The sequence below is a fragment of the Procambarus clarkii genome, chromosome 25 (assembly GCF_040958095.1).
Source record: "Procambarus clarkii isolate CNS0578487 chromosome 25, FALCON_Pclarkii_2.0, whole genome shotgun sequence".
In the NCBI taxonomy this organism is placed as follows: Eukaryota; Metazoa; Arthropoda; class Malacostraca; order Decapoda; family Cambaridae; genus Procambarus; species Procambarus clarkii.
Window position 1 is genome coordinate 17282336 of NC_091174.1, and position 23407 is coordinate 17305742.

Sequence of the window (23407 nt, forward strand, 5' to 3'; positions counted from 1 at the left end):
CGGGGGGGTAGGAATGGTGCCCAACCACTTGGACGGTCGGGGATTGAACGCCAACCTGCAAGTGCACGTGGAATTGGAGATAAATGACTTTACTGAAAGAGGTGTCAGAGGCGTATCTATGCACAGTATTGGTCTTTTGCCGACTATACTCAAGTGGCGAACCGCCACAACGTAATTTAACATTGTTAATTCGAACATCTCAAGCAATAACGGCTGCCTGTAATACCTCTGCCGTCCGCGGAGAACGTTTGGGAGCGCAATGTGACTGCTCGGGAATAATTGCATGCGCAAGTAACTGGCATGTGTATAAATACCTTCACTTAGCAGGGGCTCTTGCTAGACATGCCTGTACCAAGTCTGAGACCAGACCCATCCACCTGGGCTCACCTGAGTCACACTGAGGGCCACGAAAATATGAGTTGCAATATGTGTATGCAATTAATTGCAATGTGTTTACTCAGAGCCGGCCTCCAAACACATTCACACACATGAGTTTCTGTGCACCGTCTTGATGACTGGGGGCCCCTACACCCCTGCTACTCGACCCACACGGTGGATTAACAGTTACTGTAAACTGTTGGTTAAGGATTGACTGACACATTCGACTGGTGTTCCGCGAGAGCTTTGGCCGGGGTTCGTATCCTAGGCCGGGAAGGATTTAGGAAGGCGCCAATCCTTAAATGTAGCCTCTGTTCACCCGAGCAGTTTTTTTTTTTATTATTATTATTTTCTACCAAAGACGTGGCCACACATCACCCAGCAGTGAATGGGGTACCTGCTTGTTAAACGATTTGGCGGGTCGTATTCCTGGGAACAATTAGGATTAAGTACTTGCCTGAAATGCTATGCGTACTAGTGGCTGTACAAGAATGTAACAACTCTTGTATAAATAAAATAAATAAAAATAAATAAAAAGATATCACCATTGGTGGAGTCAGATCAACCGACGACCTTTCTGGCTACCTGCTATGTTCTCCAGCCAAAGTTATGGCGGCAGAATCCACCCATGATTATAGAGGCGCGAGGCATAAACTGCCAGCTGCCAGTATAATCAAAGGTCATATCTCACCCCACACACAACCTCTGAGCTGACACCGTGATCACCGATATCGTAGACGCTCAACTTGAAGTACTTGTGTCCTGAGGTGAGAGTGATGTACCAGTGTGTAGACTGCAGCCATGGGGCACACGTCTAACTGAGAGACCATCATTGTCTCATAGTGGTGTTGGCAGGGGTGGTGGGGGTGGTGGTGGTGGCAGGGAGGGTGGTGGTGGTGTTGGCAGGGAGGGGGTGGTGGTGGCAGGGAGGGGGGTGGTGGTGGCAGGGAGGGGGGTGGTGGTGGCAGGGAGGGGGGTGGTGGTGGCAGGGAGGGGGTGGTGGTGGCAGGGAGGGTGGTGGTGGCAGGGAGGAGGGTGGTGGTAGGGATAGTGGTGGTGGCAGGAATGGTGGTGGTGGTGACAGGGAATGTGATGGTGGTGGCAGGGAGGGGGTGGTGGCAGGGATGGTGGTGATGGTGGCAGGGAGGGTGGTGGTGGTGGCAGGGAGGAGGGTGGTGGCAGGGAGGGGGTGTTGGCAGGGAGGGTGGTGGTGGCAGGGAGGGTGGTGGTGGTGGCAGGGAGGGTGGTGGTGGTGGCAGGGAGGAGGGGTGGTGGCCGCGAGGGAGGTGGTGGCCGCGAGGGGGTGGAGGCAGGGAGGAGGGTGGTGGCAGGGAGGTTATCTTGAGGTTATCTTGAGATGATTTCGGGGCTTTTTTAGTGTCCCCGCGGCCCGGTCCTCGACCAGGCCCCCACCCCCACTGACAGCAGCCCGTGACAGCTGACTAACTCCCAGGTACCTATTTACTGCTAGGTAACAGGGGCATTCAGGGTGAAAGAAACTTTGCCCATTTGTTTCTGCCTCGTGCGGGAATCGAACCCGCGCCACAGAATTACGAGTCCTGCGCGCTATCCACCAGGCTACGAGGCCTACGAGGCGAGGAAGGGGGGAGGTGGTGGCAGAGAGGGGGGTGGTGGTGGCAGGGAGGGGGGTGGTGGTGGCAGAGAGGGTGGTGGTGGTGGCAGGGAGGAGGGGTGGTGGCAGGGAGGAGGGGTGGTGGCAGGGAGGAGGGGTGGTGGCCGGCAGGGGGGTGGTGGTCGGGAGGGGGGGTGGCAGGGATGGAGGTGGTGGCCGGGAGGGGATGGTGGCAGGGAGGAGGGGTAGTGGCAGGGAAGGAGGTGGTGGCCGCGAGGGAGGTGGTGGCAGGGAGGAGGGGTGGTGGCAGGGAGGAGGGGTGGTGGCAGGTAGGGGGGTGGTGGCAGGGAGGAGGGGTGGTGGCAGGTAGGGGGGTGGTGGCCGGGAGGGGGTGGTGGCAGGGAGGAGGGGTGGTGGCAGGGAGGAGGGGTGGTGGCAGGGAGGGGGTGGTGGCAGGGAGGAGGGGTGGTGGCAGGGAGGAGGGGTGGTGGCAGGGAGGGGGGTGGTGGCCGGGAGGGGGTGGTGGCAGGGAGGAGGGGTGGTGGCAGGGAGGGAGGTGGTGGCCGCGAAGGAGGTGGTGGCAGGAAGGAGGGGTGGTGGCAGGAAGGAGGGGTGGTGGCAGGAAGGAGGGGTGGTGGCAGGAAGGAGGGGTGGTGGCAGGGAGGAGGGGTGGTGGCAGGGAGGAGGGGTGGTGGTAGGGAGGAGGGGTGGTGGCAGGGAGGAGGGGTGGTGGCAGGGAGGGGGGTGGTGGCAGGGAGGAGGGGTGGTGGCAGGGAGGGAGGTGGTGGCCGCGAAGGAGGTGGTGGCAGGAAGGAGGGGTGGTGGCAGGAAGGAGGGGTGGTGGCAGGAAGGAGGGGTGGTGGCAGGAAGGAGGGGTGGTGGCAGGGAGGAGGGGTGGTGGCAGGGAGGAGGGGTGGTGGTAGGGAGGAGGGGTGGTGGCAGGGAGGAGGGGTGGTGGCAGGGAGGGGGGTGGTGGCAGGGAGGAGGGGTGGTGGCCGGGAGGGGGGGTGGCAGGGAGGAGGGGTGGTGGAAGGGAGGAGGGGTGGTGGCAGGGCGGAGATGTGGTGGCCGGGAGGGAGGTGGTGGCCGGGAGGGGAGTGGCAGGGAGGAGGGGTGGTGGCAGGGAGGAGGGGTGGTGGCAGGGAGGGTGGTGGTGATGACAAGGAGGGTGGTGGTGGTGGCAGGGAGGGTGGTGGTGGTGGCAGGGAGGGGGGTGGTGGTGGCAGGGAGGGGGGTGGTGGTGGCAGGGAGGGGGGTGGTGGTGGCAGGGAGGGTGGTGGTGGTGGCAGGGAGGGGGGTGGTGGTGGCAGGGAGGGGGGTGGTAGTGGCAGGGAGGGGGGTGGTGGTGGCAGGGAGGGTGGTGGTGGTGGCAGGGAGGGGGGTGGTAGTGGCAGGGAGGGGGGTGGTAGTGGCAGGGAGGGTGGTGGTGGTGGCAGGGAGGGTGGTGGTTGTGGCAGGGAGGGGGGTGGTGGTGGCAGGGAGGGGGGTGGTGGTGGCAGGGAGGGGGGTGGTGGTGGCAGGGAGGGGGGTGGTGGTGGCAGGGAGGGTGGTGGTTGTGGCAGGGAGGGTGGTGGTTGTGGCAGGGAGGGGGTGGTGGTGGCAGGGAGGGGGGTGGTGGTGGCAGGGAGGGTGGTGGTGGTGGCAGGGAGGGGGGTGGTGGTGGCAGGGAGGGGGGTGGTGGTGGCAGGGAGGGTGGTGGTGGTGGCAGGGAGGGTGGTGGTGGTGGCAGGGAGGGTGGTGGTGGTGGCAGGGAGGGTGGTGGTGGTGGCAGGGAGGGGGGTGGTGGTGGCAGGGAGGGGGGTGGTGGTGGCAGGGAGGGTGGTGGTGGTGGCAGGGAGGGGGGTGGTGGCAGCGCTGGGGTACAGAGGGCAGCGGAAGCAATCCGCCTAAAAGCGATCATCACTTTAACATAATGACGCCTCGCTAAGTGACAACAGAATCGTAAATAATTGGTATAGGGTGCATAATATTATTACATCATCGTGTGTGTCTTTACTATTTGTGGCTGCAGAATGGAGCTATTAGCTCTTCGATCCCGCCTTCCTAACCAATCTATTTTTCCTCTATTATGTCTACTACATATATTTCTCTCCAACACACGCACGCACGCACGCACGCACACACACACATCCCCAGGAAGCAGCCCTTAGGAGCTGTCTAACTTACAGGTATCCTGTTTACTGCTAGGTGAACAGGGGGCATCAGGGTGAAAGATTGCCCATTTGTTTCCGCCTCCGCCGGGAATCGAACCCAGGCCATTAGGACTACGACCCCCGAGCTATTGTGAGGTCTCATCCCTCACAGTAGCTCTCTGCTTCCTATTTCTTAGGTACTCCCTTATTCACTAGAGCATCCTACCAGTTACTCCTGACTGTTTCTCCAGCTTATGTACCAGTCTCTTATTGGATACTGGGTCAAAGGGTTTCTGATAGTCCAAGAAAATGCAGGCTGCCCACCCTTCCCTTTCTTGCTAAATCTTTGTCACCTGGTCATAAAATTTTATTAAACCTGCGAGGCAAGATTTGCCCTCCCTGAACCCATGTTGGTGGTGTGTCACGAAGTCCCTTCTCTCCAGATGTGCTACTAGTTGTTCTCTCGTGATCTCCATCACCTTGCATGGTATACAAATGTCGGAAATTCCGACATTAACATACTAAGATTACCAACACCCAATAAAACCAGCGAATATGGTTATACTAGTTACATTCGTTAGTCGTAAACGGATTACAGAAAATGGGATATCCGTGACGTCATCACCTTTTATTCATTTACCACCACAGGTATTCCTTAAACTACCAGTCTAAGCATAAGAATTAATAAAAAAGTGTTTTCTATGCTTTAACTGTAATGAAATATACCATAAAACGTGAAAGTTTCCTCCTATTGTCAAATAAGTCACAAATCAACCCGTCCTCGACTCGAGTCCATTCCATCCAGCTGTCGACCCCACAGACGCATTCATAAATTTTTACATGTTGTTCTTTCAAAACGAGAATTTTCTCAAATATAAACTAATATTATAATATATTAGCATATTGTTAATATATAGGTATTGGGTAGGTTAGTCGTTTAGGTTCTGTTGGTGATTATTTGTATTTGTAGTACGTGGGTGAAGCATTTACAGCGTTGTGGTTCGAACAAAATTCGTCATTGAAGCACTTGTTCCGGAAGTGTTTGAATGTCATCAGTTGTGAGTCGTGTGTAAACCGTTTTTCATTCATAAACAGGGGGTTTGGCGGGTGCATGGAATCACTTTTGGGTCTTTGGAGGACGGGCTGCAGAAATGAAACCATGTTTTCGGAGCGCCGTGAGCGGCAGAGAGAGGAGCCAGATAGACTGTAAACAAAAGGGCTTCTGAGTTTTAGTTGGGGGCAGAGTTTTGGTTTTGCTACCTGGTGTTCTCTGTGTGGAGCGGGACCGGTGCTTATCACCCTGAGGGACTCCTGGGACTCCTCAATCATCTGCCTGACTGTGCGTTCATTTGCCGTATGACATATTAGTTTCTAGTGATTGGCGTCACTCGTTTCGCGATTTGGCTTGGCGTTTCACCTTTCCGGGCTTCGCGATTCACCCTTAACGGGTACGCCGAGGCACATCCGATCCCACGATCGTCGTCGCCCCTAAATCAACAACAACAACAACAGTACGGCACTGCAAAGATCACAAAACAGATCGCCCCACAGTGATCCAGCCCCAGCAACCTTATCATCAATAACAGGAGGAACTGAGTACCCAACTACACCCCATGTCTTTTATTAATTAGTGGCCACTGTTAACTATTAGAAAGGTTAGTTGGTTAGGACACTGAAGCACATCAAGGGTAAGCCTGGTCTCATAAATTAATCAATCTCAATTCATGGATGATACAATCATGAATTACATTGTTATGCATTTGTTACTATGTAAATATCCGGCAGGTAACCTTTGATGAATTGAAGAAATCCCAGAGAGCTTTAACGAGTTCATAACCTGTACAGACGTTTCCCTGCTCTAACAAGGACAACAGAGCCCTCGGTCCACGGATCGCTTGTGGCAAACCTGTGTGATGCTGGAGGATCAGCTCTCACAACCAGTGTGATGCTGGAGGACCAGCTCTCTCACAACCATGTGATGCTGGAGGACCAGCTCACTCTCACAACCTGTGTGATGCTGGAGGACCAGCTCTCTCACAACCAGTGTGATGCTGGAGGACCACCTCTCACAACCACACAGCTCAGACAATTGTTTAACCACTTTGTACTAATCAAGTTTAGAACTAATACTAACTCACTTGAACAGTAGAACATTATTTAGTAGTGTGTTACAATTATCATTTATTTGAGTCATAGACAATGTATACAAGTTTTGTAACTTATTAATATCCACTATTTGTGGTATAAACTATGTATATACATCCCTCAACTTATGATCAGGTAAACATCTAGCGGGATAAACTTTAAAATATACAATCCACTTTGATGTATTAATAAAATAATAAAAAATTCAATAAATTAAAATAATAAATATAAAGTAAAATCAATATATCAAGAAATCAATATTTAAATACAAGAATAAAAAGCAACTAAATGTCTGCTAGGAAATATGCCACAACAAGTTAGGGCCACTGGGCCTGTCACCTTTTGTGTTACTCACCTATTTGTGCTTGCGGGGGTTGAGCTTTGGCTCTTTGGTCCCGCCTCTCAACCGTCAGTCAACTGGTGTACAGATTCCTGAGCCTATTGGGCTCTATCATATCTACATTTGAAACTGTGTATGGAGTCAGCCTCCACCACATCACTGCCTAGTGCGTTCCATTTATTAACTACTCTGACACTGAAAAAATTCTTTCTGACGTCTCTGTGGCTCATCTGGGTACTAAGTTTCCACCTGTGTCCCCTTGTTCGTGTCCCACCCGTGCTGAAGAGTTTGTCTTTGTCCACACTGTCAATTCCCCTGAGAATTTTGTAGGTGGTTATCATGTCTTCCCTTACTCTTCTGTTTTCCAGGGACGTGAGGTTCAGCTCCTTTAGCCTTTCCTCGTAGCTCATACCTCTCAGTTCCAGGACGAGCCTGGTGGCATACTGCTGAAATTTCTCTAACTTTGTTTTGTTTAACTAGGGATGGACTCTAGGCTGGAGTCCACACACACACACACACACACACACTCTCCTATATTCCTCTGCACACATTTTTCCGCCCTCCCTGCCCCCCCCCCCGCGTCATAAACACGCAGCCTTGATGACGTAATTACTAAGGGCCTCATTAACTCCACCGCAGCTCTTACGACCCCCTTCCCACTCTCCCTTATTCCCTCCTCCCCCCATCCATCCCCCTTTCCCACTCTTCCATCCCTCTTTCCCACTCTCCCACTCTCCAACCACCTCTCCCTTCCCACTCTCTTTATCCATCTTCCCACTGCTGACATGCACCTCGCCGCCTATCTCCTTCCCACAAGACTGGGTGCTGGGCTGCGGATCTATCAGCCTCTGGATGGTTGTAAGATCCATCACAAGAGTTTACCAACCAGCAAGTATACTTTATCTCAGTAAACTCGTAGTATATTATCGATAAGAGATAATATAGAACCCCCCCCCCCCTGATGTTCCCTTTTCCTTCCCAGTCCCTCTCCCTTACCTTCATCCTCCACTTTCTTACTTCCCCTTTTTCCCTGGTATAACCCTATCCCTCTTCCTTCTCACCATCCATATATTCTCCTTCCAATATTCTTCCCTCGTCTCCCATCTCATTCTCTGTACACCTCACTCGTTTTCTGTTCCACTCCCTCTCCCAACCTTCCCTCACGTAACGTAGCACTGCTGCCTCGTCTCCCCTCATTCTTCCTCCCTGTGCCCCTTTCACACCCTTCCCCTCGTCTTCCATGCCCTCCCAGTAAACTCTCTCTGTCCTCCCCTCCTCTCCTCAGTCTTCCTACCTGTCTCAACCTCCTTTCCAATTTCCTTTGGTGCACTCCTTATGCTTCCCTCCCCTCCTGAACCTCCCTCCTGAACCTCCCTTCCCTTCCTTAACTACCTGCCAGGTTAAGAAAGTGGGGGTGGCAGTTGTGTGCAGGAGCTGCTGCCTTCAAGATGCCTTGATGACCCCCTCAAAGGATTCGAACCCAGGCCGCCAAGGGTCTTCCCATCAACAGCATTGGTACTTTGACCTCTGCCCTGCCTGTGACCTGGCCCATGTCACGTCGGTTGTCCAGTTCCTGCCAAACACGATGCCGTATGACTTGGGTAACAGTTTCCAGTCCGGCAGTGACTCTCTACTGGAGTTTCTCTAGGCTTGCAGGAAGAGCTGCAGGAGGGGAAGGGGATAGACCAGTCCCTTCACATGGCAAGGTGTCAGGTCAGGTGAAGGCAATTTCAACAGAACATTGTCTTCATCACTAGTACGTCCGATCCATCTTCCTGGCAGATTCTCATCGAGGAACGCCAGCAGAGTGAGCTTCCAGTGAGATGGAGCCGCCCCAGCCCTCATGAAAATCGAAGTGTTCATGTTCATTTGGGAGCTTCCAGTAGCTATATACTGCCCTGGTGGGGTACCCGGCAGTGTCTAAATATCCTGGAAACCCCAGTTCCAAATACTGCCCATCTATGAGACTGCAGCCTTTCATATGTGAACTAGAAGATGATAAGACACTAACATTAATGTTAGTGTTCATAATGTGTGTTTTGGTCATGGATATTTCCTGACATGTGTTCGAGCATATTAATTAATATACTCGAACACATGTCAGGAAATATCCATGACCAAAACACACATCAGAGAGCTAATGAGACTTTGTGACACTCAACTGGCAGAGTGAAGCCAATTACAGGCGATGATATTCTCGTCTTAGTTTTACAAATAATGAAGTAATTAAAGAATTCACAATAGCCAAGACAACCCCATTACAATCTATTGAAGTTGTAACAAATGTGAACTATAAGCTATCTAAAAAATCTTCGCAATGGAAAGTTATATTATTAAACGTAATTCCAACTATTTGGAGCATTGACTAGAACACAACACAACAATGAACCTCATCCTGAGAAAAAAAAAAAACACTGAATGTTCAAACTTCAACACACTCCAAAGACACATTACATGCAGGAGTTTACTAAACATTCATATAATATTTCTCTGAGAAAGACAGGACAAAAAAAAGTTTGACTGTGAAAGCACATCACTGACCACCAAGTAGAAGACAAAAGAAAGTAGAAGACAAACAAAAGTAAAGATAAACGTAGAAGACTAATTTGTCTTCTACTTTTATCTTTACTTTCGTTTGTCTTCTACTTTCGTTTGTCTTCTACATTTATCTTTACTTTCGTTTGTCTTCTACATTTATCTTTACTTTCGTTTGTCTTCTACATTTATCTTTACTTTCGTTTGTCTTATACTTTCCTTTGTCTTCTACATCTATCTTTGCTTTCGTTTGTCTTCTACTTTCCTTTGTCTTCTACGTTTAATTTTACTTTCGTTTGTCTTCTACTTTCTTTAGTCTTTTACTTTAATTTGTCTATAAAACCTATAAAAACTGCCTAAGGAAATAACAGGTAAAGTAGGGAGAAAGACGTTAAATTTTCTTTTAAACAAATTAGAAAGTGTCAGTAAATCATACAAAATACAGGACGAGTGTAGTACAAAGCTGGGACCCACAGGGATATGGTCATCCCACTGTTGTAATTTATCCTCACAGAAGACAGACATAAATACAACCCACAATATTGTGTCATCTTTTTGCAAAAGGTACGAAAATAAGCATTAAAAACTGTCCCGGATGAAAGACAAAAAAATGTATGATCAGACATCAACAAAGTTTCCAGATGGTGACAAAAAACAATGCGATGCTCAGCGGTGACAAACTCCCTTGACGTTGGTATATGGGAAACTGAAAATGGTGAAGGGAGTACAGGATACACGATTCAGTCAGGTCTCATCAAAGAAGAGGAGAGACCAAGCCAAAGTCCTTAGAATTACAATGTCAGAAGATCCAACGTTTAGAGCGCACAACCAATCAATAACACACAGTAGGGCTACATAATGAGAACATCCAGAACAATGAAAGTATCACCAATGAGGGTACTCTTCAAGGCACTGGTGCTATGTGGAATGGATTATAATCATCTTCGCATCCACTTTCAAGGCATATTTGAGACACCACCTCTAAACAATATTCAGAGATCTTATGGTGCCTGCAATCTCTCCTGCAGAGTGCCTGCAGCGACTCAGTGGCACGCTTCAACTTTTCGAACCCCCCTGAAAACATTCAAATTCTTCTCGGTGAACAGGAGACGGATGTTATCTCAGCATAAACACTTGGAAGATACTGGACGGTCAGGATCCAAACCCATGCAATGTAATTACAATATACTGGAGTTAAGAGATACGGTGGAAAGTTAAAAATACATGAAAAGTCTAGGCGTCGAGGGAGCACAACAGAGGGAAGCACAATAAAGGAGAGCACAACAGAGAATACAACAGGGCAGCACAACAGAGGGGAGCACAAGTAAGAGGAAGTGTACAACAGACAGGAGTACAATAGAGGAGAGTACTACCTCCGTGGGAGAAGTACCATTTCTTATGGCGTTACAGAATTAGTCTGGACGTGATGACTGAGCCTGAACGTGATGACTGAACCTGGACGTGATGACTGAACCTGGACGTGATGACTGAACCTGGACGTGATGACTGAACCTGGACGTGATGACTAAACCTGGACGTGATGACTAAACCTGGACGTGATAACTGAGCCTGGACGTGATGACTGAACCTGGACGTAATGACTGAACCTGGACGTGATGACTGAACCTGGACGTGATGACTGAACCTGGACGTGATGACTGAGCCTGGACGTGATGACTGAACCTGGACGTGATGACTAAACCTGGACGTGATGACTGAACCTGGACGTGATGACTGAACCTGGACGTGATGACTGAACCTGGACGTGATGACTAAACCTGGACGTGATGACTAAACCTGGACGTGATAACTGAGCCTGGACGTGATGACTGAACCTGGACGTAATGACTGAACCTGGACGTGATGACTGAACCTGGACGTGATGACCGAGCCTGGACGTAATGACTGAGCCTGGACGTGATGACTGAGCCTGTGGCCGCTAGAGACAAACAGCCCAACAGAAGAGGCCATCACCAGGAGAGGTGGGAGAGGCCGGCCTGTGAGGGTACAAGAGCCCTTGACAGGGAAGGTGGACTGAGGGGGAGGACAACAGATCCTTAACTGTTCACCCAGGAGAAGATGGCGACGTGGTGAGTGGTGGTGGTCCAGGTAGTGGAACTATAGTGAGGTGAGCTGTGTAAAAGGAAGAGCTGCTAACGTGAGCTGGAACACCTGCTAACATGAGCTGGAACACCTGCTAACATGAGCTGGAACACCTGCTAACATGAGCTGGAACACCAGCTAACATGAGCTGGAACACCTGCTAACGTGAGCTGGAACACCTGCTAACATGAGCTGGAACACCAGCTAACATGAGCTGGAACACCTGCTAACATGAGCTGGAACACCAGCTAACATGAGCTGGAACACCTGCTAACATGAGCTGGAACACCAGCTAACATGAGCTGGAACACCTGCTAACATGAGCTGGAACACCAGCTAACATGAGCTGGAACACACCGAAGTCCTCCACAGATATTCTTGATTCTCTCCCTGTCTTCCTTCCTCCCTTGGCTATACCTCCCTTCCTGACCCCTCCTACCTATCTCCCTGCCCTTCCCTAACCCCCAACCCACTCTCCCATACCTTCCTCCCTGCCCTCTTCTCTACCTTACTCCCTGCTGTCCTCCCTGCCCCCCACCCTAGCATCCCCCTCCATGGCTCCCTCCACATCCCTATCTCCCTCCCTACCTTCTTTCCCCGTCCTGCCTTTCCTCCCTGATCCCCCATCTATTATTCCCCTCCGCGTCCTTCATTTTTCCCTTCTTATTCCCTCCTCCCTCCCTCCCTCCCTATCCCATTTAGTCTGCTGTAATCCCCCCTTACCTCTCCGTCTTACCCTCTCCTGGCTCCTCCCCTCGCGCGCTCCCCTCAACACGTGTTTACCCTCCTACTCTTCTCCATTCTCCTACCCTCTCTTACCTTCTTCACATGAACCTACCTATCTATTTCCCCTCTTGGTCCTGTCTATAACAACCTTAGGGCGGTTGTCCTGTCTAAGTGCAAGCGATGTGTCTCAATGTAATTCCCTGTCAAATTTTGATGGTAATTATCTGTCAACGATTTTGGACGTAATTCCCTGTCAAGTTTTGATGGTAATTATCTGTCAACGATTTTGGACGTAATTCCCTGTCAAGTTTTGATGGTAATTATCTGTCAGCGATTTTGGACGTAATTCCCTGTCAAGTTTTGATGGTAATTATCTGTCAACGATTTTGGACGTAATTCCCTGTCAAGTTTTGATGGTAATTATCTGTCAGCGATTTTGGACGTAATTCCCTGTCAGATTTTTTAACGTAATTCAGATTTTGAACGTAATTCCTTGTCAGTTATCGAACGAAATTCTGTCAGATTCTCTCATCTTGTGGGGTTCCAAGCTTGCCATCCATGATTCCTGGAAAATCAATTACGGCTCTAGTCATGGGTAGTGGTAATTACCTACGTGTAGTTACCTAAGTGTAGTTAAAGGGTGAGAGCTACACTCGTAGAGTCCCGTCTTCCCAGTACTCTTTGTCATGTTCACTCTTTGAAACTACTGACGGTTTTGGCCTCCACCACCTTCTCACTTAGCTTGTTCCAACCGTCTACCACTCTGTTTGCAGAAGTGAACTTTCTAATGTTTATTGGGTAGTTTTGTTTCCTTAGTTTCCCCCTGTGACCTCTTGTTCTTGACGCTGTAGTTGGTGGTGGTGGTTGGAGTGGCGGTTTTCTCCCTGCTACCACAGACGTGGCCACACATTTACAATGCTAACCAGCATATATACATTTTCTTCTGATCTCCATGGACAAGGTTAGAGATCTGTTAAACGTATACTTCAGGGATTTATTGAAAAATCAACCACAGGTTATTGTAGTGCTTTTAAAATGCTTATCTAACCTATGTACATAGGTACACATATTTACATCTGTCCTACATAAATTGTTCGAGTTGTCTTTTTACATAGTGTCATTAATGTCCGTTTACAAAGGTTAAATGCAGTTCTGACGAGCTTCTACATACCCTGTATACACATATGCATATATACATACATACACTTATATATGCATGTGTATATCTGTATATTATTATATATATATAATAATATATTGTTAAGAAAATTTCCCCTGGAATCATTCTATGGTTTAGATATCTTGTTGATATTTTGTGTATATGACCTACAAATGTAAATCCAGACGAATTTGTAGCTAAACTTAATGATTAAGTCACCTCTATAAAATTGACTATGGAGACTGAAATTGATAAATGTTTGCCATTCATAGTTTGCCATATACTTATTCACGGGGAGGATTTTTCACTAAAGTTTAGTGTGTACAAAAAGTCTACGAATAATTTATCTTATGTTATTTAACCCTATAATTTCCATTTCAAAATGATCTATTTATTAGTTTTTTACACTTTTCAAACTGTTACATTATGGCGGCTAAATTAACGAGAGCAAACAGAACAGAACTGGTCTTTTTGTACGCCAATAATGGTGCCACTTCACGTTCAGTTGCAGATACATTCAGTGCTGAACACTCCACAAGATTACCAGTCAAGGACTTTTCTCGTTTCAAGGAAACGGGAAGCGTCTGTGTACGTTAGGGAGCCGGTCGGCCGAGCGGACAACACACTGGACTTGTGATCCTGTGGTCCCGGGTTCAATCCCTGGCGCCGGCGAGAAACATTGGGTAGAGTTTCTTTTACACTATACCCCTGTTGCCTAGCAATAAAATAGGTACCTGGGTGTTAGTCAGCTGTCACGGGCTGCTTCCTGGGGGTGGAGGCCTGGTCGAGGACTGGACCGCGGGGACACTAAAGCCCCGAAATCATCTCAAGATAACCTCATCTCAAGATAGCCCAGGAAGTGGTCGAAGGCGGCCTTCTGCTGCCCCCGAAACATCTATGGGGCCAGACTTTTGAGTCACCCAGGGGTTAGATTCACCAAGAAGTTAAGCAAACACTTACGAACCTGTACATCTTTTCTCAATCTTTGGCGGCTTTGTTCACAATTATTAGACAGTTAATGAACTCCGAAGCACCAGGAGGCTGTTTATAACAATAACAACAGTTGATTGGGAAGTTTTCATGTTTGTAAAGTGTTTAATAAATGTAACCAAAGCCGTCAAAGATTGAGGAAAGATGTACACGTTCGTAGGTACTTGCGTAACTGCTTCGTGAATCTGGCCCCTGGTGTATATATGCATGAAAGGATCAACAACACTGATCACACTGTAACACCGCTCTATTGTAACACCACCCTAAAATGTACCACTATAATGGAACACTAAACTATCCTGAGTAACACTTCCTCATCGGTTGCCCTTGATAACACTGTTATGAGCTGACATATGATGGTTACACCGGAACCAAATTAAGGTACACTGCCAATAAGGAAATGCTAACACAAAGATTAAATACGCTGCCACCATCTGCCTTTGACCATTGAAATTATATCAAGCAACGAGGCAAGAAACATTGCTTGACTTGGAGAGTACTTTCTATGACTGTCATTAATTATGTAAACGGTTGTCAGCCACTATATCCAAAAGGCTAAGAGGATTCAACAATTGACACAGACGGGAAATTTAACGAGTTTATTGAGACCAAAATTATGTCAATCACCAATTATAAATGCTACTCTAACACTGGCAAAAAGTTAAGAAATTTGGACATGAACAAAAACTCAGAGATCACACACATTACCTTAAGCTATCTGTCTCTCCCTGGCTGAGATGTTCTTCACAGACCCGCTCTCGATCCCGGTGTACCGCCCTCTGCCTTTCCTATGTTCCTACAGGCCCTCTATATACAACCCCCCACAGGGGGGAGGGGGAGATCTGCTGTTGCTACCCACCAAAAGTGTACAAACACTTAAGAAATATTTCAAAAAGCTTGTTTGACATTCACCATACACTCTTCAAGAGAGGAGTTATTAATTACATGTGACTGATCTCTGACCTGGCCAAAAGGGGGAGATCCAGGGATGTTTACACATAAGAATCTGGAGTCTAATTTCCTTGCATGAAATATTACATACTTGAAACTATGCTGACTAAGACTAACCCAGGAATTTTTAATCAATATACAAGATAAACCGGAGGTCATCTGGGCTGACCTCTTGGAGAAGGCTTCCCTGGGTGTGAACTCTAAGGGTGGTGAGGTCCTGGGTGTTACAACACAAAAACGTGTGTGTGTGTAACTAGCTGCTTCACAAGATTGTTATTTATTTAGCTGAACGAACTATGAGGTTCAGTTTCATAACCCATTATGTGCCTCTGTAACCCTTTCCACCACTCCACACGGAATGGGTACGGGGTGCATTGTAAATTACTAAACTATAGCTGCATGGCTGTCTGTCCCATTTGTATTTCTTCAGTCCGGTGTGATTACTTCAGCTGCTGCTCTATGTCATATACCTACCTGTTTAGATTACATTTTCTCCGTTGCCTCCTTGAAGCGTTTCTTATTCTCTCTCTTCTAGTGTCGTCTGCGTTTTCTAATTTGATATTAATTTGGATCTTCAAAAAACATATTTTAAGCAGAATTTGTTTGCTCATGCAGTCAATTTTCCTATTTCTTGTTCGGGAGCTTGTGTACCAAAGTTGGGATCCCGTTGGTGTTTGTGAGTGATAGATTTTCTTGATCTAGTTAGGTAATGTCACTGTCCCCTGTCCAGGGAGCTGGTCGCCCGAGCGGACAGCACGCTGGACTTGTGATCCTGTGGTCCTGGGTTCAATCCCAGGCGCTGGCGAGAAACAATGGGCAGAGTTTCTTTCACCCCTATGCCCCTGTTACCTAGCAGTAAAATAGGTACCTGGGTGTTAGTCAGCTGTCACGGGCTGCTTCCTGGGGGTGGAGGCCTGGTCGAGGACCGGGCCGCGGGGACACTAAAGCCCCGAAATCATCTCAAGATAACCTCAAGATAACCTCCCCGGGCGGTGGTGTCCTGTAGTCTGATGGACAACAATCGGGTCCTCCATCCTGCATGGTACTGTATACCAAATGGTGCTTCAGGCTCTTGAGTGAGCGGCCATTCACGTCTTATTGTTCTTAAGTAGGCCTGGGCTTTTAGTGACTCCTGCCAGTGTCTCTTGGAAGATGAAAACAATCTTGTTGTTGAAGATCTTGACTGCTAGAGATGCTGTTGGAGATTGTATTCAAGTGTCATGTTCCAGGTACATTGCTTCTTCTATCCATCATTGATCGTGTTTGTCGACTATTCCCTTCTAGCCCATCCCCGCTCCTACATATTTATTGTATGCAACCCTATTCATTCTATATTTTGAATGGTGAAGTGAATTTACTGGACGTAATTGGCATAGTAGAGGGCATGTAAGTTCTCGGTGGATAAGTCATAAGTCTGTGTCTGTGTCCTACTGTGTTAGGAGTTTGTGGTGGTTCTAGAGCATGATTTTTACTTACTGAAAATGATGATATTCTCACTCACCCGCTACGCCACTGACGTAGCGGGTGAGAGCTGGCCGATTGATTTGATGATTGTTGTCACCACAGGCGGCTAGTTTATTGTGCACCCCATACTCATCCTGTGAGCGGTAGCGCAAGAAGGATTACAGACGGCACAAAGGGTCTTAATCAGACCTCAACGGAGATTATTACATTAACAATATCATCTATCCTTCACACCTTATAATTATAATGTCAGCCAGTTACAGAGAATGTTCTATACTTGGTCATGACAAGCTTTTCTATCATGATGTTGAATTGTTTCGGATTAAACACTATGCTACGTAGTGTCCCATTTCCCGTGGTCTTAATAGGGGTGAATGGTCTCCTTGGCATTTATGTCTATGGGATCAGGACATACTTAAGCTACCCACCTACCCTGGTGTCTTGAACCCACCCAACCACCCCTGGCATAGTGGAAACCCCAGGCGTAATGAACCCACCCAGGCGTAGTGAACCCACCCAGGCGTCGTGGGCCAACCAACCTACCCAGGCGTCGAGGGAGCCCACCCTCCACCCTCCTCCCCGGCGTCGGTAATGCGTCCCTTCATATTTACGACAGGATATTTTTCATCTGAGAAGACCAAATGACCTTTCCCACTCGCCATATTCTTCAGCTAATATATTCTCTGCTGCCAAGGGAAGGCCCTCGCCAAGTGTGGGGAAAACGAGGGATAGGAAGGAGGGATAGGTTGGGGGTGGTGTGGGGGGGGGGGATGGGGCGGGGAGTGGCCCCGTAGGGAGCGCTGGCGGTGAAACAAAGGCTCCTTACCTTAGTTTCCCACCTAAACGACGAGGAAGATTTGCGGCCCGCCACCGGCCCCCTCGCGTTACTTATTCCCTTATTACCCCGGTGTTGCGAGCTCGCTCAGGTGCCCCCTGTGTCAAGGTATCGACTGATAGTGCTCACAGCCTCCCCAGGCAATCCCCCTTCTCCCCAGGCACTCCCTCTTCTCCCCCAGCACTCCCCCTTCTCCCCAGGCACCGGCCCCCCTCCATCTCTCCCCAGCTCCTCCCCTCTCGCATCACACCTCATTAACCTCCTCCCCTTAGTTAATCCTCGTTACACCGCTTCACTCCTCAGCTCAATCCCATCCCACTCCTCACAACACCGTTTTGATTTCTTCGCGCCAAACCCTTATAACACCAGAACCCCCAACGCCCCTGCCCCCACCCTTTTCTACTTGGCATAGCAATGCCCTCATCCTATTCCATCTGGCTCAGCCAAGCCCCTCACCCAATTCGACCCGACCTAGACAAGCCGCACCCTATTCCATCTGGCCTAGACAAGTCCCCTGCCCTATTCCACCTAGCCTAAACATGCTCCAATCTTAGTTCGTTTCGTTCCAACTACTAGTTTTGCCCGATCCCCCCCCTCCTCCTTTCGCTTCTGGAACACCATAATCCGATGAATGGCGGGCGAAGAGTTCGTTGGGCAACGAACTCCTCGCCCCTCCGGGTCTGACTCTTCCTAATGGCGAGCTGAGACGAGATTTTAAACCTACTCCTCCCACCCATCGCACTATACTCACACCAAACCCTCTTGCCCCCCCCCCAAAAAAAAACCTCCCTCGATCCCCCACCCCCGCCCCAACCCCCCAGTCCCACTATCCTCCCTACCCCCCCTCTCGCCACCACCTATCCCTAGACTTGCGATGCTCTTTGGCTTCCTGCTTTTTCTCGACTCACTAACTTTGGCCCCTATTCCTTCAGAGCCCTTCCGTGACCCTGGAAGCTTTCACTAGAGGTCCTCACACACCCCAACCTCTTCCCTATGGCCCATGCTTCCCTATGGCCCATGGCCCTGGCTGGTGCTTACGTTATGGCCCTCCTGCGGTGCCCAGCTGACGCCCGGCCACACAAAATAGCAGGCATTCATATTTTTTCCCCTTAGACTGGGAAAGAGTATATTGTTGGCCTGTTGAGAGGTGAATTATAGATGAAACTGATCAGCCCGGCAGCTTCTGTTGCTCTTTCTCTTCTCTTCCCGCACCCTAGAGTGTGGCTCTCTCTCCTCCCTCCACACCCTAGAGTGTGGCTCTCTCTCCTCCCTCCACACCCTAGAGTGTGGCTCTCTCTCCTCCCTCCACACCCTAGAGTGTGGCTCTCTTTCCTCCCTCCACACCCTAGAGTGTGGCTCTCTCTCCTCCCTCCACACCCTAGAGTGTGGATCTCTCTCCTCCCTCCACACCCTAGAGTGTGGATCTCTCTCCTCCCTCCACACCCTAGAGTGTGGCTCTCTCTCCTCCCTCCACACCCTAGAGTGTGGCTCTCTCTCCTCCCTCCACACCCTAGAGTGTGGATCTCTCTTCTCCCTCCACACCCTAGAGTGTGGCTCTCTCTCCTCCCTCCACACCCTAGAGTGTGGATCTCTCTTCTCCCTCCACACCCTAGAGTGTGGATCTCTCTCCTCCCTCCACACCCTAGAGTGTGGCTCTCTCTCCTCCCTCCACACCCTAGAGTGTGGCTCTCTCTTCTCCCTCCACACCCTAGAGTGTGGCTCTCTCTCCTCCCTCCACACCCTAGAGTGTGGCTCTCTCTCCTCCCTCCACACCCTAGAGTGTGGCTCTCTCTTCTCCCTCCACACTGTAACGTATCGGAAATTAAAAGAAAATAAGAAGAAAAGGAATGGAGAAAACTCCTAGGGTGAGGGAGGTAGAGAGATGGAAGGGGTGAGGAAGAGTGGTCAGGAGAAACGGAAAGTTTGTACATGAGAGGGAGATGGGAGGAGAAGGAAAGAGGTAGAAAGGAGGAAAGTGTTAGAAAGTACAGTAGAAGAGTAGAAAGAAGTAAAGAAAATGCTGCCACCATCCATTCAATAGTTATCTTGAGATGACTTTGGGGCTTAGTGTCCCCGCGGCCCGGTCCTCGACCAGGCCTCCACCCCCAGGAAGCAGCCCGTGACAGCTGACTAACTCCCAGGTACCTATTTAATGCTAGGTAACAGAGGCATCAGGGTGAAAGAAACTCTGCCCATTGTTTCTCACCGGCGCCCGAGATCGAACCCGGGACCACAGGATCACGCGTCCAGTGTTCTGTCTGCTCAGCCACCGGCTCCCTCAAGTTAGCTATAAGACAAGGAATGGAACATGTCTGCACATCATTATCTGATGTTAACACGTACTAACTGTAAGCTTGTACACTTCAGGGAGCTCTCCATTTTAGCTTTCATTATATCATAGGAAATCCATGATCTAGGGATCACAATTAAAGGTAATTTAAAAATGTAATCAATTATATACTTGCCATTGAATATTCACTCATATGGGTATCATAATTCAACCATATCACCTGATATTCGAATGTCAACATTATTACTCAATTGGAATCACCACACAAGAAATTGAGAGCAACTACGGCTGACGTCCCCCTGAACATCACACAACGTCCCCCTGAACATCACACAACAACTTAGATGGAAAACACAGTATATGACAACCTTACAGTTCACCACCCGGCTTGGGACAGGCCTAGTCTGGCTGTGACAACCTCTCTCCACAAGAGATCTATGTATCACTGTCTTGCTCTGTGTCTTAAATGTACAGTTCCACGGGTATTTATGAGGGGAACCGGGAATTAAGCTCCGACTACCAGGAGATTAGCCTCTGGCTATCTTTCTACCACACCTATACAGCGGCTTGTTTGATGGGAACAACATAGCCAGCCGTCTGCAATTAACAGCTTAGCAGAAGCGAGGTCACCACACACGACCTGACCTCTTATCACCTGACCTCTACTCACCATGTGAACAAGTATCGAAAGGTGTGACTATAAATTGCTAAGGCCCGACACCCTGGCGCCACCAATATCCTGTGTGACGTGACTCTTTGGTTTATGTAAAATATTAAATAAACCCATTTATGGTGTAACAACAAACACCCCTAGGGTGTGGCTCGCTCTCCTCCCTCCACACCCTAGGGTGTGGCTCGCTCTCCTCCCTCCACACCCTAGGGTGTGGCTCGCTCTCCTCCCTCCACACCCTAGGGTGTGGCTCGCTCTCCTCCCTCCACACCCTAGGGTGTGGCTCGCTCTCTCCTCCCTCCACACCCTAGAGTGTGGCTCGCTCTCTCCTCCCTCCACACCCTAGAGTGTGGCTCGCTCTCTCCTCCCTCCACATCATGGAGTGTGGTTCTGCCTCACCTCACATGAGCCAGCCTCTCTTTCCACTCCTACCTTTAGTAATACGACCCTGAGGCTGGTGTCCCTGCATCGGGCGAGTTCCCGGATGCCTCGCCTTGCCGCCCAACGCCCGCTTGTTCCTGGTTCTGTCCCTCTTCCAACCTTTATAACCAAAATTCGCCCCAAAAGCCTACTTGAGGCACCTTCCTTAGGAACTAAAAACATTGTGAGTGCCGTCTATCTTACCTGGAGAAGGTTTCGAGAGTTTTTCTATTCCCCGAGCCCAGCCTGGGGCCAGGCTCGAGTTGTAATTACTTGGTGCAACAGGCTGTTGCTTGGAGCAGCCCGCAAGCCCATATATCCACCACAGCCCAGTTGATTTGGCACTTTTTGCAAGAACTTGTCTAATTGATTCTTGAAGAAGTCCACCTTTGTTCTGGCAATATTTTGAATGCTTGCTGGGAGAGTATTGAACAGCTGTGGACCTCTGGTATTTACTGCTCTCTGAATGTGCCAATGGCACCTCTACTCTTCATTGGTTGTATTCTGCATTTCCTTCCGTATCTTTCGCTCCAGTATATTTTTATTCAACTCTGTAACTTTGGGACCTGGCCCTCTAGTATCTTCCAAGTATAGTATATCGTGAGAGCTTTGGGACGGTCCCAGTAATTGAGGTGGCTTATCGTGTCTGTGTGCCGTATATGTTCTCTGTACTCCCTCTATTTCAGAAATCGCTCCTGCTCTTAACAGGGGAAGTGAGTACCGAGCCTTACTCAATACGGGACAGCAGCAGTGATTTAAATAGTATTAACATTGCTGTGGGGTCAGTGAATTTGAACGTTCTCATAATCCATCCTATCGTTTTTCTACCTGATGGTATGTTTACTTGGTTATGTTCCGACACGTTAGGTCGTCACGCATGGTAATTCCTAGATCTTTTACATGTTGTTTCTCGTGTATGATTAAGTCTGTCTCTTATACCTCGTGTTTAAGTTCCTTATTTCTGCCATACCTAAGTATATGAAACTTATCACTGTTAAACATCATGTTATTTTTCGTCGCTCAGTCGCCGACTTTATTAATATCGGCTTGTAGTTTTTCAGTGTCTTCTACAGAGAATATTATCATGCCAATTTTTGCATCATATTATTAGATGGGATAAATGACTCCTGAGGCCGGCGAGGTCTGTGTTTAGACGGCGATCGTAACAGTGGGCCTCTGGGAACCTTCTGGGTATGTGGGCTGTGTGTCCAATGGCTATGTGGGCTGTGTGTCCAATGGCTATGTGGGGTGTTGGAAGACCTCTGGCTGTGTGAGCTGTTGGAAGACCTCTGGCTGTGTGGGCTGTTGGAAGACCTCTGGCTGAGTGGGCTGTTGGAAGACCTCTGGCTGTGTGGGCTGTTGGAAGACCTCTGGCTGTGTGGGCTGCTGGAAGACCTCTGACTGTGTGGGGTGTTGGAAGACCTCTGGCTGTGTGAGCTGTTGGAAGACCTCTGGCTGTGTGGGCTGCTGGAAGACCTCTGGCTGTGTGGGCTGCTGGAAGACCTCTGGCTGTGTGGGCTGCTGGAAGACCTCTGGCTGTGTGGGCTGCTGGAAGACCTCTGGCTGTGTGGGCTGTTGGAAGACCTCTGGCTGTGTGGGCTGCTGGAAGACCTCTGGCTGTGTGGGCTGCTGGAAGACCTCTGGCTGTGTGGGCTGCTGGAAGACCTCTGGCTGTGTGGGCTGTTGGAAGACCTCTGGCTGTGTGGGCTGTTGGAAGACCTCTGGCTGTGTGGGCTGCTGGAAGACCTCTGGCTGTGTGGGCTGCTGGAAGACCTCTGGAATCCTATGGTCGTTGACTGATCTCATCCGTATAGCTCTTGAATTTCAAAATGTATACCTTTTGGTCTAGTGCGCTTTCTCATTCCCATACTGGACATGAACAAGGACACAAACTATAGTATAGTATCATCCTTTGCAGATGACACTAGGATTTTTATAAAAGTAGAAACGGCAGAGAATAATTGTAAACATACAATCTGATGTAAATCAGAGAGATTCATCATCAGATAATTGTAAACCTACAATCTGATGTAAATCAGAGAGATTCATCATCAGATAATTGTAAACATACAATCTGATGTAAATCAGAGAGATTCATCATCAGATTTCAGAAATTGAACATCGTGCTGTACAAAACAACACGATGTTCAATGAAAACAAGTTCCAGCTCCTGCGCTATGGCAAGAAGGAATATCGTGGTCTCCGCTGTTTAAGGTGCTGGTTAGTTTCCCAACATCAAGAAAACGGTCAAATAAAAGTGTCCTATCCTAGCCTATCAGAGGCCCCAAAACAGAAAACGGGACAGTACGTCACTTTCGCGAGCCGCTTCCATTTTTCTAGAACGACATCTTTTTGGCCTCATGTAACGCACACGATCGACATGCGATATTATTTGTAAGAGGACAGGTTGAGTTTTGAAGTATACAGCACATCAAATAGCAATGGATAGCACCACTCACGCCAGGATCCCAGACACGAGTACTTGTACTCAGTTCAGCAGGAACCTTCGTAGTACACTGGCGGGGAACCAGATGTTCCCAGATATTCCATTTAACCGCCGGTTACAATGAAAGGTTAAGTGACGTCATACGAGTGAGGGAGCTGCAGGTCTGACAAGTCAACAACGGCTTCCTCTCCTTCACACTCACTCTCTCACAACTTTTTTGACACAAAATATATACAAATACAAGAAAAAT

General features: G+C 49.0%; 1 protein-coding gene across 1 annotated transcript; it reads right to left on the reverse strand.

The window, feature by feature from the left end:
• Window positions 1-21950: 21950 nt before the first annotated feature.
• LOC123756528 (platelet glycoprotein Ib alpha chain-like) lies at window positions 21951-22517 on the reverse strand. The gene has a single exon (XM_045739777.1). It carries the CDS (start codon window positions 22515-22517, stop codon window positions 21951-21953), a length of 567 nt encoding a protein of 188 aa, XP_045595733.1.
• Window positions 22518-23407: the final 890 nt, after the last annotated feature.